Source organism: Marmota marmota, unplaced genomic scaffold, assembly GCF_001458135.2.
Source record: "Marmota marmota marmota unplaced genomic scaffold, marMar, whole genome shotgun sequence".
In the NCBI taxonomy this organism is placed as follows: Eukaryota; Metazoa; Chordata; class Mammalia; order Rodentia; family Sciuridae; genus Marmota; species Marmota marmota.
The window spans coordinates 2,148,119-2,163,431 of NW_026000076.1; the positions used below are offsets into that span (position 1 = coordinate 2,148,119).

The 15,313-nt window shown below is 35.0% G+C and overlaps 1 protein-coding gene across 1 annotated transcript in view; it reads left to right on the forward strand.

Annotated features, from left to right (window-relative positions):
• The window catches only part of Dpyd (dihydropyrimidine dehydrogenase), a 761,982-nt gene that overhangs the window by 416,902 nt on the left and 329,767 nt on the right, over window positions 1–15,313 (forward strand). The window contains exon 13 of the mRNA XM_048814504.1: window positions 11,899–12,063. Within this exon, the coding sequence (XP_048670461.1) occupies window positions 11,899–12,063 (165 nt within the window). The remainder of the gene's footprint in view (window positions 1–11,898; window positions 12,064–15,313) is intronic.

The window sequence follows — 15,313 nt, forward strand, 5'->3', positions numbered from 1 at the left end:
AATCAGATGTCTGTAAAAACCAAGATCTTAGACAAGTGTAGTAAACAGAATTAGCCATCTTTTTCTTGTTGAAGAAAAATCTTTCTACAGGATTGCATGATGGTCCCATTGTGATATTTTTAACAACTCCTCTTTAAAAAGCCATGTGCTACATTTTTGTATTGTATCAACATATGCCCTAACTGTTCTTGGTCTTACTGGGGTCCCTCCTTCCTCTAACAATTTCTCTTCCTCGGAGGCGAACAACTTCAAACCTTGAGTCAACCATTTTCCCCAGTTTGCCTGAGAAAGTTCTAGGAACAGGCAACTTGAAATAAAAACAAAATAAATCAAAACAAGAACACATTGGTTTTTGAATTGGTCACCCATTCTTTCGCTCTTCCTCAAGGGCGAGAAATTTCACTTACCTCCAAGCCTCAGGCGTTCCCCATACTGGCCGCCAAATGGCGCAGTCTGGCTTTGCACAAAATAACCGAGCCACCACAAAAGCCTTGTAGATTCAAACAGCAACTCTTTATTCCCGAACTCTCACCCGCACTCTACAGGCACGTTCTGGGAAATATACACTGCCTCCACCAGGCTCTGTGTACCAATTCTCTCAGAACTCTGGGAGAACTCAAGGAGTGGGCGCCTGAGGCAGCAGGATACGCCCTATTCCCAGCAGGATCCACCCTAAACCTGGAGCCACCCTAATCCAGCAGGATCCACCCTAAACCTGGAGCCACCCTAATCCCTGAGCAGGGTCACCTTTCAACCAAAAATGCCATGCTGTCATGGCTCTCAGCAGAAACCATCTCCTCAGGGCTTGAGGTCAGCGTTGCCAAGTTACCAGGCCAGGAAACTGAGAGTCAGGTGCTTCAGGGCTTGAAACCCCCAACTCATAAGGCCCCCTTTTCATAGGGACAGTGATCCTTCCAGTCTGCCTTCGACCACGTAGCAATATTTACAGCTTCCTCATAGTGCAGCTACATTAATCATAAGATGATTGGTTTCTAGATGTTGTATAACCTGCTTGCTTATGTATTATTGGAAGATGCATTCTATATCAGTTGTAGATATAATGAATTATTTTTCATTAACTGAATAGTTTCACAGAAACAAACTTTTTCTCCCCCATGCTGTGTCTTCCTATTGTCACCTGCCAGCTCTCATCAGCTCCCCCGTGTCTGTGTGTTGACTCTGTGTCTCTACGCCCTGCGACTGAGGTAGCCAAGAGACCAATTGACCACACCAGCAACCAGAACACATACACTAATGTACTTAATGTTGATGTTCAGTTTAAGATATAATAAAATGAATACCTTTTTCTCATTTTACAAATTAAGATACAGGTTATGAGATAGTCCTGTGCTTTTGATACATTATTTCTTCTTCCTCAATTATCTCCCCACATCTTTCCTCAAGAGGTAAAGTGTAGATTTTGTAATAATCATCTTGTTGCTTTTGCATGTTTTCCACATATTTATGCCTAAACAACATATTCTTTAGTTTCATCTATTTTTGCACATCATGTAAGTATAATCATACAATTTATATTTTTTTTCAATTTGCTTAGTTCTGGTTATAATTCAGTATTGTTTCTCACACACATCCTAATGAATTAGCATGAATTTATTCATTTTCTCTTTCATAAGATATTTACTTCAAACTTTTGTTTGAAATGTATTTCTTTCACTTTCATTCTTGAATTACATTTGCTGAAGGTATGCAATTCTCAGTTAACATTTCTTCTTTACAAAAAAAAATTGTCCTTTGTTCTGCTTCCATTGGCACTGCCTATAAGTTGGCTGTTCATGTGCCTTTCCTTTGTTGGTGTACCCCCCCCTCTCCTGGTTACTCTTTCCTTTTGGTGCTTTATGTATTACAAGCTGTCCAGAAATCATTTTTTTAAAAGAGTCTGTTGTTTTCTGGAATCTGAAGATTGATGTCTTTCATCAACTCTATCAAGTCCTAACAATATGGAAATATCACCTCTCCCAGTTTGTCCCCATTATGGTCTTATGAATTCCAGTTTAATTTCTTTTTTCTTAATCTCTATTCCATGTCTCTCAAGATCAGTTTTGCATCACACTTGTGGACCTGCCTTTCAGATAACATTAAGCTGACAAATATTTTTCAGCTGATAAGATTCTTGTTTACACCAAAGTATTCAAGTTTACCCTTCCCAATTATTTTATTACTAGGACTTCAACTTGGTTGTGTTTTAAATAATCACAAGTTTTGAATTCCTTATTCTTTGAGTATACAGTCAATTCCCTTTTATTATTCAAGCATGTTAAGCATTAGCTTTACGTTGTATATCTGACCCAATTCAGTAGACATATTTTTGGTGGATCTGATTTTTGTGGCTTTCTCTTTCTGTTGACTCTCACCAGTGATGTCTTTTTTCTTTGTTTCTTTGGTGGTTTTCTTCTTTTGTGGACTTATATTCCTTGGAAATTTATTGGTGGGAAGTTTTTGAAACTTGTAGTAAAGTGCCTTCTTCCAGAGAGGGTTGGCATTGATTCTACTCACTGAGAACATCACAACAAGGAACCACTTTTAAGCCGATTTTTTGTCTGAGGTTTTAGGATGTAAATAGGTTTGAATTCTTAGGAGAGTCTCATTTCTCTTTCACCTATATTAAGGCTGAGATAGACACATAACTTCATCATTACGGGAGTCATTTTCTAGCTCACAAATTGAGAGTATAAATTTCAGTTTCTCTTTTGTGGAAGTTTTTAACCTACTGACTGCCATACATGCTCCCTGACCCTGTCTGTTGTCTCAGGTATTTGCAAGCAACTACAACTCCCTCTCAGGGCCACCAGGGATTGGCAAGAACCTTGAGGGCAAATCCCACCCTAGAGCTATTTTTCCCTCCTTGATCTCTGCTTTATTTTTTCTGACCTTTCAGAAACTCTTATTTTGACATCAGCGCATTGGGTATCTTTTTGAAAAATCCTGCCCAGTATTCTTTTATTTGGTAGATTTCAAGGAAATTCTCTCAATATCTTGTTAAACATATTTTAGAAATGGAAAACTCTTCTCTGATTCTTGTATATAGTCCTTTGAAAAGCAGTCATTAAAAAAAAAATGCAGTCATTTCATATACAGTGGCTTCTAGAGTAAAACTAGTGGGTTCATACAAATTTTATAAAAATGTAAAGATTTTCAAAAATATTTACTCTTTTCAATGAAAATTCTGCTCTAATACTTGAAGATAATTAATAATTATTAGAATTTACTCATGCTTATACCTTCACAGCTGCTGTTCTAGGCCTTAAAAGATTTCTTCAAAGCATATCACATGATCATCTTATAAGCAGGCCAGCAGAAATTTCTAAGTTAATTACAGTTTGGCAGAGTGTATCCAAAACCTCTTATCTGAACAGTGAACCCAATAATTTAATCAGTCTGTCTGTTGATTAATCACGTTTTAATCCATCTGATATCAGCACAGAAAAAGCTCTTCATCTGTTTCTTGTAAAACTTATCTCTCTGAATGCACAGCTGCTGTGAGCTACTGGTATTAATAACTTGAATAGGAGACAGAGCACAATGGATTCTCAAAGGCTGCAGAAAAAAAGTTTGAACTCCTAAAACAGTCATTCAAGAGTCTCTACAATCTGACCCAACTCTATACAATGTTCTGGTATTCATTTCTGGTTGCTTCCCCAACTGTTGCCTGCGTACTGGTTTTTAAAGCCAAGCACCTGAGCTTGTACAACTCTGTATTGACTGTTTCTGAATCTGGTGAGTTGATGAATTAATAAATATCTATTTACCAAATATTAGATGCCAGGCTTGTTCTATATTACCTGACTTAATATCCTATAACTTCTCTGTTAGGATAGCTATTTCTCTGTTTCCTAGTTCTATAGATGAGGTCAAAGAGAAAAACAAATCCAAACATTTTAGTGTTTAGTTTACAAAATCACAAGCTTTTTGCAAAGGGCAAAGAGGAAGGACAAAAGGCTACACGAGTATGTAACAGTCATATAAGAATGATATTCAGAAAATTAATTTTCATATGTCTTCTGTGTAAGACAACACAATCTCTTGGTGCTTGGCAGCATCCAATATGTGAGGGACATTTGGCCCAGGGTGAGTACTAAACTCCTTCTTTGACATGTAGCAGACACTGAGTATAGTCAGATGTCATTCATCACTCCCCTATTTAAGCCTTATCAGGTCATAAGTTTTTTTTTTTTTTTTTTTTTTTTTTTTAAAACACAGTGTATAACTGTCATTTGTTTTTCCCTTCCTACTCTTCTACTATTTTACCTTATTGCATACAGTCTATCCACTCAGTCAGTTCAGTCCAGCCCTAGACTGAGACTAAGTATACACTTCCCCATGTGTATATACTTAAGACTGAGTATACCCTTCAACCGGCTTCAGCAGTTGGTAGACTCATCAGAATTACAGAATTCACAGCTTAGTCTAAAATGTGGGAGAACTTCAAAGTGTTCATCTTGTAAGGTATTGGGCCACAGGATAAGGAATGGATTAGCACGGTTGAGTCAAGACTATGAAGATTTTCCATCTTACTAAGAAGAAACTGTTATTCTGTTGTACAGCAAGTTGCCTATGATGTGTGTCCATATGATATTTTCATCCAATTTTTTATCATGGATATACACAGACTTGCTCTAGCATAGTATATTTCTCTAATACTAGTTTCCCAAATGCTGATTTTTCGATCTTTGTCTACATGAGCACCTATGTGAACCCTAAATGATTCCATTTTGCTAAATACAGGTAATTAAATAAGGGATGAATGTCTTACACAAATTAAGTCTATCAGATGGTCTGGGGATTTAGCTCAGAGGGGCTTGCCTTCATGCACAAGGCCCTGGTTTCAATTCCTAGCACCACAGAAACAAAACAATACAAAAAGAAACAAGTCTTTCAGAATCTTGACCACTAGGGGTTAAAATTAGACCTAACAGATTATAAATTTGGGGGAATAGATGTACCTGTAACTTGTCAACTTGGGGCCTGTCATATGTCTACTAGTATATATATAAACTGGGACAGAGGAAAGCTTCTGCAGAGAAAGAATGAAGAGATAGGCAAACAGTAGCAGAGAAAAAAGACAGAAACATTCTTGAGGTATAACTACATTTGCTTCCTTGCATTATGTAAAATATTCCCTTCCCTTAAAGTCGATACACTATACTCCAATTTTCAAAAAAAATTAATTGTTTAAGTTGACTTCCATGTCATGCAACAAAAATATTTCTAATTATTATTACATCCTCCAAATGCTAATAGTTATTATTATTCACATCACATAGTTGTACCTGAATTCTTTCTTGACTCTAATGCTTACTAGATGTGCAAGAGTGCATAAGTCATTTAATTTCTATAAGCCTCTGTTTTATTGGTAGTAGTAGGATGGTAGACTTGTGGTGATCAAATATAAAGCATATGAAAGATTTGTTCTGTAAATATCTGTAATTTAAACTGCATACCTTATTTGATAATTTATATTTCTAGGTTAACAATGCTATTCTTCTTTACTGTGCTTTCCAGGTAGATAAATATTCCTAATGTAAATGGGTAGACTATCACTAACTCACATTTTGAGTGCTATCTTTATATAAGTCACTAAAATGGAAAAATATTCATTAAGAACAAATATTCTTTATTCTTCCCATTTTGCCCCTCAAAAAAAGCAAAGATTATGGGGCTGAGGTTGTGGCTCATTGGTATAGTGCTTGCCTGACATGCATGTGACACTGGGTTCGACACCATATAAAAATAAAATAAAGATATTGTGTCCACCTAAAAAACTAAAAAATAAATATTTTTTAAAAAGCAAAGATTTTCTGATTACTATTTTAAGGAAGAATCAAATATTAATAGATTTAGTTGTAGCTTTTGTATTAATAAAAGTATCAGAGAATTCTTTCATAAAAGTGAAGTTGTCCTAGATAATAGGCCAATGTTGAATTTTTGCTGTTCCCAGGGTAGTAGAATGACAAATTTATGATGAGAGAAGCATATTATGTAACACCATATTTGTTTTTAGATTTATTTGCAAAGTGATTCTCCTCTTTTATGGAAGAACATAGTGTTAAATCTTACTTATAAAGAAAGGGACATGTTTTAGAAAATAATTAGACTTGCAGTATCTTTCATTTTTGAAATTTTGATTTATAGAACCAAATAGTTAAAAAGACTTTTTAAGCCCTCCCCCCCAAAAAAAAAAATATGGCAGAATCTGAGAAATTAAAAAAGTAATTATATCCCTTGGATGTAAGTTACAGGTTTTCTGATAAACTGATATGACTTTTTCTATAGCTTCTAACAACACCAACTCTACTACTCTATATCTCATTGAACAGATTTTACATTCTACCACCCTTCTGCAAGTCAAGAATAAAGTGTTTTTAGAAGTATATGTCACTAATACTTTTGGAAAGCTCCCCTTGCTCCACCATCCCCAATTTCTTCTTTAGCCTTTCATTTGTGGTTTTATTATATTAGACTCTTTCACTAAATAATATATTGTTTTGTTTTACTTGCTTTAGATGTCATTCTATATATTTTTCTACATATTGCCATTTTTATTTAATAGTATGTTTCTAAAATGTATCCATTGTGGTATAAATATCTATGATCTATTCTGCAAAATTTAATGCTCATTTTCATCTAATTTTGTTGGACCCCAATTTTTTTTTCTGGTCTTTTACTATGATATTTTTGCAAAGTTTTCTATTTATATTCATGTGGCCATTGTAACAATTTTAATTCAGTAGTAACCATGGAAACATTATACTATTTTTTAAGGATAAGAGGGGTCAAGTAAATGGTTTTATCACATTAGTATGTTTCATTAAGCAAATATGATCAGGATGTCTGTCATTTAAATCTCCTTAATAATGCTGAAAAACCACTATCATCATTTCAAATGTTAGGAGGTCACCAACTTGTAGTTTTATACACTGACTGGCACATAGAGCAAAAATATCACCTAACTCTTCCTTCTCTACAAATATCTATTTTTAAAATCTGAAGATTGTTAATGCACTGAGGATTAGGGTTATGGCCATTTATCGTCTTTATTATCAGGAATGAAACCTTATCTAGTCTAACTATTCTTGAATATGTTTATTTTGTTATATTAACTCCCTTAAGCAATACTAATATGACTTAGCTATTAAATATTAAAGCAAAATATTCTCTTATGGAAACATAGTCAAGTTCTAATATTCCCAGGTCAAAAGCTTTAGTAAGTTATTGCCCAATTATCGAAACTCTAACTCTAATCATATAACCAAAAATAATTGGTCTATCCACATTTTCATTCATCTTTCACTTAATTTAAAAATTCAAAAAATTCTAGAGTCCAGGAAGGAAGTTTTTGACAAAGTAGTAGCAAACATGACTCAATTTGAAAAATAAACATATAATAAAATTTCTATTACTGATTTGTTACAGAGTGACTGTATTAGAATTTTGCTACTTTAGCTGAATTTGGAAAATGCTGAATTTTAAAATGTCTATGAAGTTAATAATGGACTGATAGTTAACAAATTCTACACAGTGGCTATCTATATAATGTAGGCAGTTATCAATGATTATTTTTTACCTTTTCTTGAATTAAAGAAAGAAAAGCTGACCTGTTTAATGAGACATCCTGTATCACAGATGAACTCAGCACAAAGGAGTGAACACTCCTGGTATAAAGTAGATAAAAGTTCCCTTTGATTTGCTTTGCACTTCTCTTCTTTATCTTGGCTTGGAGATCATTGATATCCCTCTCAAAATATATTTACATTTTAACACAGAGTTAAAGAAGAGAAAAACAGAACAACTCAAACATATACAATAAACTTATGTCACAACACACAAAGGAAAATTCCTCAATGGTAGAATCTTAGCTTTTAAAGATCAATAGGGGGAACATTTTTAAAAAGAAGCTTTTTCTTAACTGTCCTCCAATTAAATCTTGTCAGCTTGAGGTATGATAAAAGAAATGAGAAGTAGTTAGTAAAGAAAGTATAAATGAAGGGCAGGAATAAGATTTTAATTCAAAAGTTCTGAATACTTTTCCAGGCCTGTCATTCCCTAAACCAGTCTCTTTCCTATGCCTGTTACTTCCACATTCCTGGCAGATCTGTAAATCTACCTGTGTATTGCTAATTAACATCCCAATAAATGGATTAAAGAGAGATACATTGTTTTGAGAAATCTATAATGTAGGGGTCTTTCCAACACTATCTGTAGCTCAAATAATGAAGACCATGCCAACCTATGCATTCAGAGATTGACTAGACCACCATAAACAATCTCAAGATCACCAGACTGGTATCATTCCTAAACTCACCAAGTTTCCTTTAGAAGAAGAGCTGGGAACCCCCCAAATGTGTCTCTTCCTTGAGAGGCCCACATTTTCCTTTGAGTGCAGTTCCTTGCTTTACCCCAGAGACATCTCTTTCTTGAGATTGCCCACATTCTCCCTTGAAGATAAGTCTTCAATAAACCCGTGTCTAAGTCTCTGAAATGGTGAGTGTTAAAATTCTTATCCATCAACCCAAGGACCCTGCTGCAGGTCCTGAGTGACTTCCTCCTCTCTCCAGGAACTCCTCTTGACCTTCTTGAGAGTCAACCTCTTTTCACATGACAAGCTTATTGACTCTTTTGGCTTCTATGATTTACTGGCATAATACTTACTTGGAGTATAGCATCCAGTTTAGAATTCCTGAACTATAGGGTTGTTCCTTTCTTGATATAAGTGAAATTCTTCTGTGTCTTTTATGTTTTATATATTTAAAAACAATTCCTTCACATACTGTGATGTGGTCTGTGTTAATCAGCTTTCTGTTGCTGTGGCAAAATACCTGACAGAAATAAACTAAAAAGGGAGAAAGATTTATTTTGGCTCACAGTTTCAGAGGTTTCAGTCCCTCGTCACTTAACCCCACAGGGCTTGTGGTGAGGCTGAGCATAATGGCAGGGATTGCAAGGTGGAGCAAAGCTGCACACCTCATAGCAGTTGGGAAGCGAGGAAGGGAGATGAAGGGACCCAACAGAAACAATATGAAATGTTCAAAGCACACGCCTAGGGAACTACTTCTTCCATCTAGGCTATACCTCCTAAATTTTTTGTCCCCTCCCAAAAGCACTACCAGCTGGGAATTAAGTCTTCACCACAAGGGCCTGGGGGCATGCTATTCCAGATCCAAACTACAACATGGTCCTAGTGTCTGGCACAGACACAAGAGGAAACTTAGCAGGTTAAGGTCCTGACAGACTCATCAGCTAAGAAATACTCCAGCTCACCATGGATCAGGTTAAGAATTCAAATCCATATCAATCAGAGAAGACTAGAAGTGGGATGGTATCTGAATGTGTCCAGTCTATTTGGATTTGCGAGATCAGCTATACCCTTCAATATGGCTCGGCAATCAGGAAGGTCTTAGAGGTTGTAGCATGATGAATTTGACTCAGCCTTCCACTGAGACACTGAATTATGTTGGGATGGGGAGAAGTGTAGCAGTGGGCATTCTGCAGCACAGCTCCCATTCAGAATCTAGCCACAGTCGGGGGCCCAGGGGACTGAATTAAGCTATAGCAGAGGGGTACTTGATAGATCAGGAGAAGCAAGTAAGGACCACAGCTGTAGAGATACGCATTAATAGGAAAGAATCTAAGCAAAGTACCTGCATCTGAAATTGGAATATAAACCCAAACCACCTGTCTATTCAGCAGCAGAATGGAGCCAGCAATAAATACCTTTGGTTCCCATGCCTCAGGACAAGGTGTACTCTAGTCCCTTGAATTTAGTCTAGGTTGCTTCAAAAAACATTATTTGTGTTATCTACTAAAAATTAGGCTACCATCAGGGCGTGTAATGGGAAATAAGGGACAGTTTCTTCCCCTAAAAATTCTCTAGTGGAAGGTTTGGCCAAGAAAATAAACAATAAAGGGTAGTAAAAGGAAGGCATATACTACTGTGATGCTCTGAGTCAGTATGTCCTGTTAAGACCCAAAGGAATTGGACAAATCAGCAAGGCTTCTCAAAGGGAGTAAGCTAGCAACCTAAGGACAAAAGTATGGATGCTGTTGACACATAAATCAGCTTTGTTGAATAAGCCAGTAATGTTGCTTCCAGACCTTTCAAAGCAGTTCTTTCAATCAGGAGCTACATCATTTCCAGCACCAGGGCTAATGGCTTGTCAAACTGAATAGGGACTCTGCTTACCTTATTGGCCAAGTACTTCTGTACAGAAAACAGCATAGGTTGGACTTACTGAGGTGAGAAGCATTTGGAGTAGTAGTTGGAACAGAGAAAATAAGGACCTTAAGGCCTAAAGGGTCTTGAAAACCAGAACAGAGAAGAAAAGCAGCCTCATTCAAAGGAAACACAGAAATATCATCTCAGATAGTGGCAACTTAAGAGTACCTAGTGGGTGAACTGTACAAAGCCACCTGTAGATGCACAGAGCACACATTTAAGCATTTGCCAAGATGGAAATTTAATCCACCAGCCTTGAGCTTCCTGAAGCGACTCTATTTGTCATTTTATCCATTAAGATTGTGTAACATGGTTTCTCAATAGCAGATCAAAGTAAGGCTGGTGATGTTGTGCACAAATACAATAGAAACGGAATGGCTTAATTAGTAAAAAATTAACAGGCATAATTCCTATAAGTTAAAATGTACATATTTAAGGAGGCTTATTGTAACATTTATACCATTTATTTTATAATATAGTAATTCAAATGTAAAAGTGAATGTAAATTACCAGAAATTAACATGCAATGTGAAGAAAAGTCCTTTTATCCTCTGCAACTGTAGCATTTGGCAGATTCAGGAATAAATAATCTTTTGTGGCAAGGGTATGGCTTATCAAACATATGCAGATCAGCACTAATTAATGCTAATTAAGGTTTCCTGTCTATCTAGTTGGAAAAACGTCCAAATGTTATGAAATCCAGTTAGTATGCCTATTACGCTAATTGTTTTATATGGGGTGGTTCTTAATTAAAATATGTAAATTGACCTTAATTGCTATATACTAATGGGGGTTCATGTTATCTCACTAAAAGTGACAAGATGGTGAGGAGGGGTACTTAAAAGACTAATTCTGATAAATCCTTAACTAAATGACCTTTACTCAAAATTAATTTTAATTGGAAGTTGGCAAAAGAAACATTTTTCCTTCTTTGTTTCTTTTTAGTTTTAAGTAATGGAAGAATGTTGTTCTTCTTTGTTAATACAGCTTTAGAAGCAGTCCTGGATTGTTAATTACACTTAACAAGCAAGTTAATTTTACTGTTTACTGTTTATACTTATCAGGAAGTTATTGATATTCTCATTTCAGTCTAGAGAAAAGTGACTTTCTTCTCATTGAATGTGAATGTATAGTTACAATGCTGTAGATAATTTGACCCAGTTAGTTTGTTAGAACCTGTTAGTTTGGTGAGCCAATAATTCTAATATGTATTCCTTGGCTGACTTACACTGGAATTATTTTTGAGGAAAATTATATATTCTTTTCTTTGCACACATTTTCTTATTGGAGTTAAACTATGATTGGAGTTACTCAGATTAAATAGAATGAAGTGATGTTTTTACATTTTATCTATCATGCTTTTATTTATTTTTTAATTAGAAATTAAATTATGCATGCCCAAAACCGATGTCAGGAAATTTAAATTTTTTTCACTATACTAAACCTAGAATTAAAAGAATTAATTTTGCTAAAGTTAACAATTTTTTAACTTTTTCATTTGGAAATAGTATATATTCATTATAATTTAAAGTATGTTAGAAATTCTTCTTTACAAACAAGCATGCAAAGAGACTTTCTAAAATATTGTCAGATGGAAATGAGTGTATAATAAAAATCGTAAGTTTTCTTTACCAAAAGGAGACCCAATATCTTTACTCTTTCATCAGGACATCGTGACAAATGTTTCACCCAGAATCATCCGGGGGACCACCTCTGGCCCCATGTATGGCCCTGGACAAAGCTCCTTCCTGAATATTGAGCTGATCAGTGAAAAAACAGCTGCATATTGGTGTCAAAGTGTCACTGAACTAAAGGCTGACTTTCCAGACAATGTAAGTGTGATTTAACATCTGAAACAAGAGAATTGGCGTAAGTTGGTGAATGTTTATTTAAACATCCAATTCATAGACTTATAAATATTAATGTGAATAACATATTTTATTAAAGGATCTGCCAGTTGCTTTGCTGATGCATAGAAAGATAAAAAAGAAAGGAAGCTCAAGAACTCATAAAAACCCATACAATGTGAGGCTTTGTTATAAATGGGCTTCATGTAGATGGAAGAAGTATCTACATAAGCAGAAGGAAGAGAAATGAAATACTCATTTTATTGAGTTGGTTTTCACTCTATATGGCTGGTATTTATGAAGGTGACGACCTTAGGAAGAAATTGCAGACTATAAATCATTTCAAATATAAACACAGGGCTGAAGTAGAATATCTTATATACTTTATTTATATTTTTTCAGCAGAAGATAATTTACCAAATAATTTTAGCACTCTTATACTAAATGAGTCAACCATCTCTTATAAAATTTTTATTTTTTAAAGAACTATGCACAACTACTGTAGTAAAATCAGGCTCAAATGTAATACACAGTATTTTCTCTTCAGTTATGTTAGGGTATTAACATCATTTATTTATTCTCTTTCTCCCTCTCCCTCTCCCTCTCCCTCTCCCTCTCCTTCTCTCTCCCTCTCTCCTCCTTTCTTTATCCCTCATTATTTCTTCCAATGAGCTGGTAGTAAATGGAGGTTGAGGTTTTGGGTGTAGTGTATGTTTATGCTGTGGAAAAGATTTTCCTATATATACCCTTCAAAGAAAAAAGAGAACACTTCAAGTGTTCTATTAATAAATTTTGTTAAATCTGATGAATTCATGGATGTTTGCCTGTAACCTGATTACCTGCAAAATCTTACAAAAGAATATAGATAGAAACTATTGCGTAGCCCATCAAGATTTTTCTATTTAAGGCAGCTCTAATTTTTTCAAATTCTCTCTTACATTGAAACAAAATATAATCAAATAGGAATCCTTCTGATATGGAGGGAACTATCAAGTGTCATCTGACATCTATAGTGTCTGCTTATTCAGAATATTTTACCTTATTTAAACATCCAATTCATAGGCTTATATTTTGCAAATATCTTTACTATAGTTAACTCTTCAGAACAATGAGGCTGAGATACTTGTTTTTGAAGGACTCACATCTTTTGGGAAGGTTATCTCAGAATGACATGGACAAACAATGGTCAAAAATAAAAAGAAATATATATATACATATATATACACACACACAAATATATATATATATATATATATATATATATATATATATATACACACACACACACACACACACACATATATAATCTATGTAATATTTATTGTATAGATTATATATATATAATCTTGATTATATATATAGTAGTAAGTATTATGCTAGATGCTGAATATGTAATATAATGATGATGGGGATGATGTGAACATGTACTTCATGATAGATAGTATTATAACATCTTTATGGATCTTAAACTCACTTGATCTTTCCACAAATTTGTAAGATACTATTATATTCCTAGCTTCATAGATGAGGAAACTGAGGCACATAGGTCTGGTAACATGTTGAATTTGTACATCTAATGTATGGCAAAGATAGAATTTGAACTTGACATTTTGTTTTAACATTCATGCTTCTGTATAATAATAGTATTCTCTAGAGCACCTGCCTGTGTTGCTGTTAAAAATTCAGTATTATTTTTTAATGTAACACCAGAACAGAATGAAATATAATTTCTCAAATATTGCTATACGATAAGCCAATGTGTCAGGGGAAAAAAACTCATTTTCCTGGAAAAATAACTCCTACCAATGGCTTGTCTTAAGATCACATGTTTTCTGCCCTCCCTTGGATAGGAGTAAGATGTTATAACAGTGGCCACCAAGAAATGACAGTAAGTGGACAAGAAAGCTGAGACGAAACCCCTTGCTTTGTATTCCACAGTCAAGTAAAAGGAAGAGACACATTTAAATGTTCTTTTCAATTTCCCTTGCACCAGTTTTCTTCTTTTATAATGCTTTTTCTTCTGAGAAAACAATTCATGCTTTTCTTGTTTCTAATTCTTTCCCCATTTAGATTATACTCATTAGTCTTTTTCTGTATTCTTAGAACTAATTTCTAAGATTTTTACTCCCCTTATCAAAGGTAACATTTTAAATACAATTAAAATGGCATTCCCATTTGAACCCGTAGAAATAATGTGTGTGCACCTAGATATTGCCATGCTGAGAGGAGAATATCTCCTGCTGTTTTGGAATTATTCTGATGCCAAACCCAATGAGCTGAATGAAAGAAGGTGACCCTTCATTTTCCAAGTTTAATTATCACTCTCACCGGAGTTTCCCACATCATTCTCAAGTGCGTGGCTGCCACCTTTAATGACAGGGATTGGATAATTCAACCCACTGTGGCAGCTTCTAAGCAAGGGCTAAGATTTCTGAAAAAGAAATTGTGCTGGGGGCACATAGGCCAGCCAATATCAGCAGCTGGTGTCTGTTTCCAGACAGGGGAGACACCAGTTGACCATGAACCAGAGGAGACAGCTAAAATATGTCTTAAACATAAAGGTAACAAGACCCTCTGAAATGTCATGCAAAGGCTTGTTTCTTAACTATCACAGAGTTATAACAATGCCTACACTCATATGAGACCTCTGCTTGGCTTTCAAGGTTTCCTTTTATTTATCTGTGAATTAAATTTGGCACACTGATCACTGTAGTGACAATTTATTGCTAACAGAGTTTTTGTTCCTAGGCTGAGATTTTTTTTGAAAAGCTTATTATGAAATATACTGTATAATTAGAGCTTACAGAAATCAGTTTTAAGTGAATCCTTTCATTCTCATTGCAAAAGCCTTATAAATCATATATTTTAGGCTTGAGAAAAATTTGTACCAAAATATACATTCTATGCTTGGTCTGAATGCACAGAATTAGCAAGCAAAGACTGATATTGTCTGTCATTTGTGGCAGCTAAAGTAAGAGTTAGGGAAAAGGCAGAGATTCAGGGGTGAATCAGCTGGTGAGCATAGTCAGGAATGATGGCTTTGTTAGAGGAATTAATAGAGGAAGAACAATTGATATGTAAATATACTTCTATTACAATATCACCTCTTTGCTGCTGAAACCCTTTCTCAGTTAATTACTGAGAGATCAGCATTGCATACATTTAGCTTCAAAATGACTCTGAAGAAGTTGATCCCCATCAGCATTCTTAAAGATGCTTTCTTGACCAATAGCCT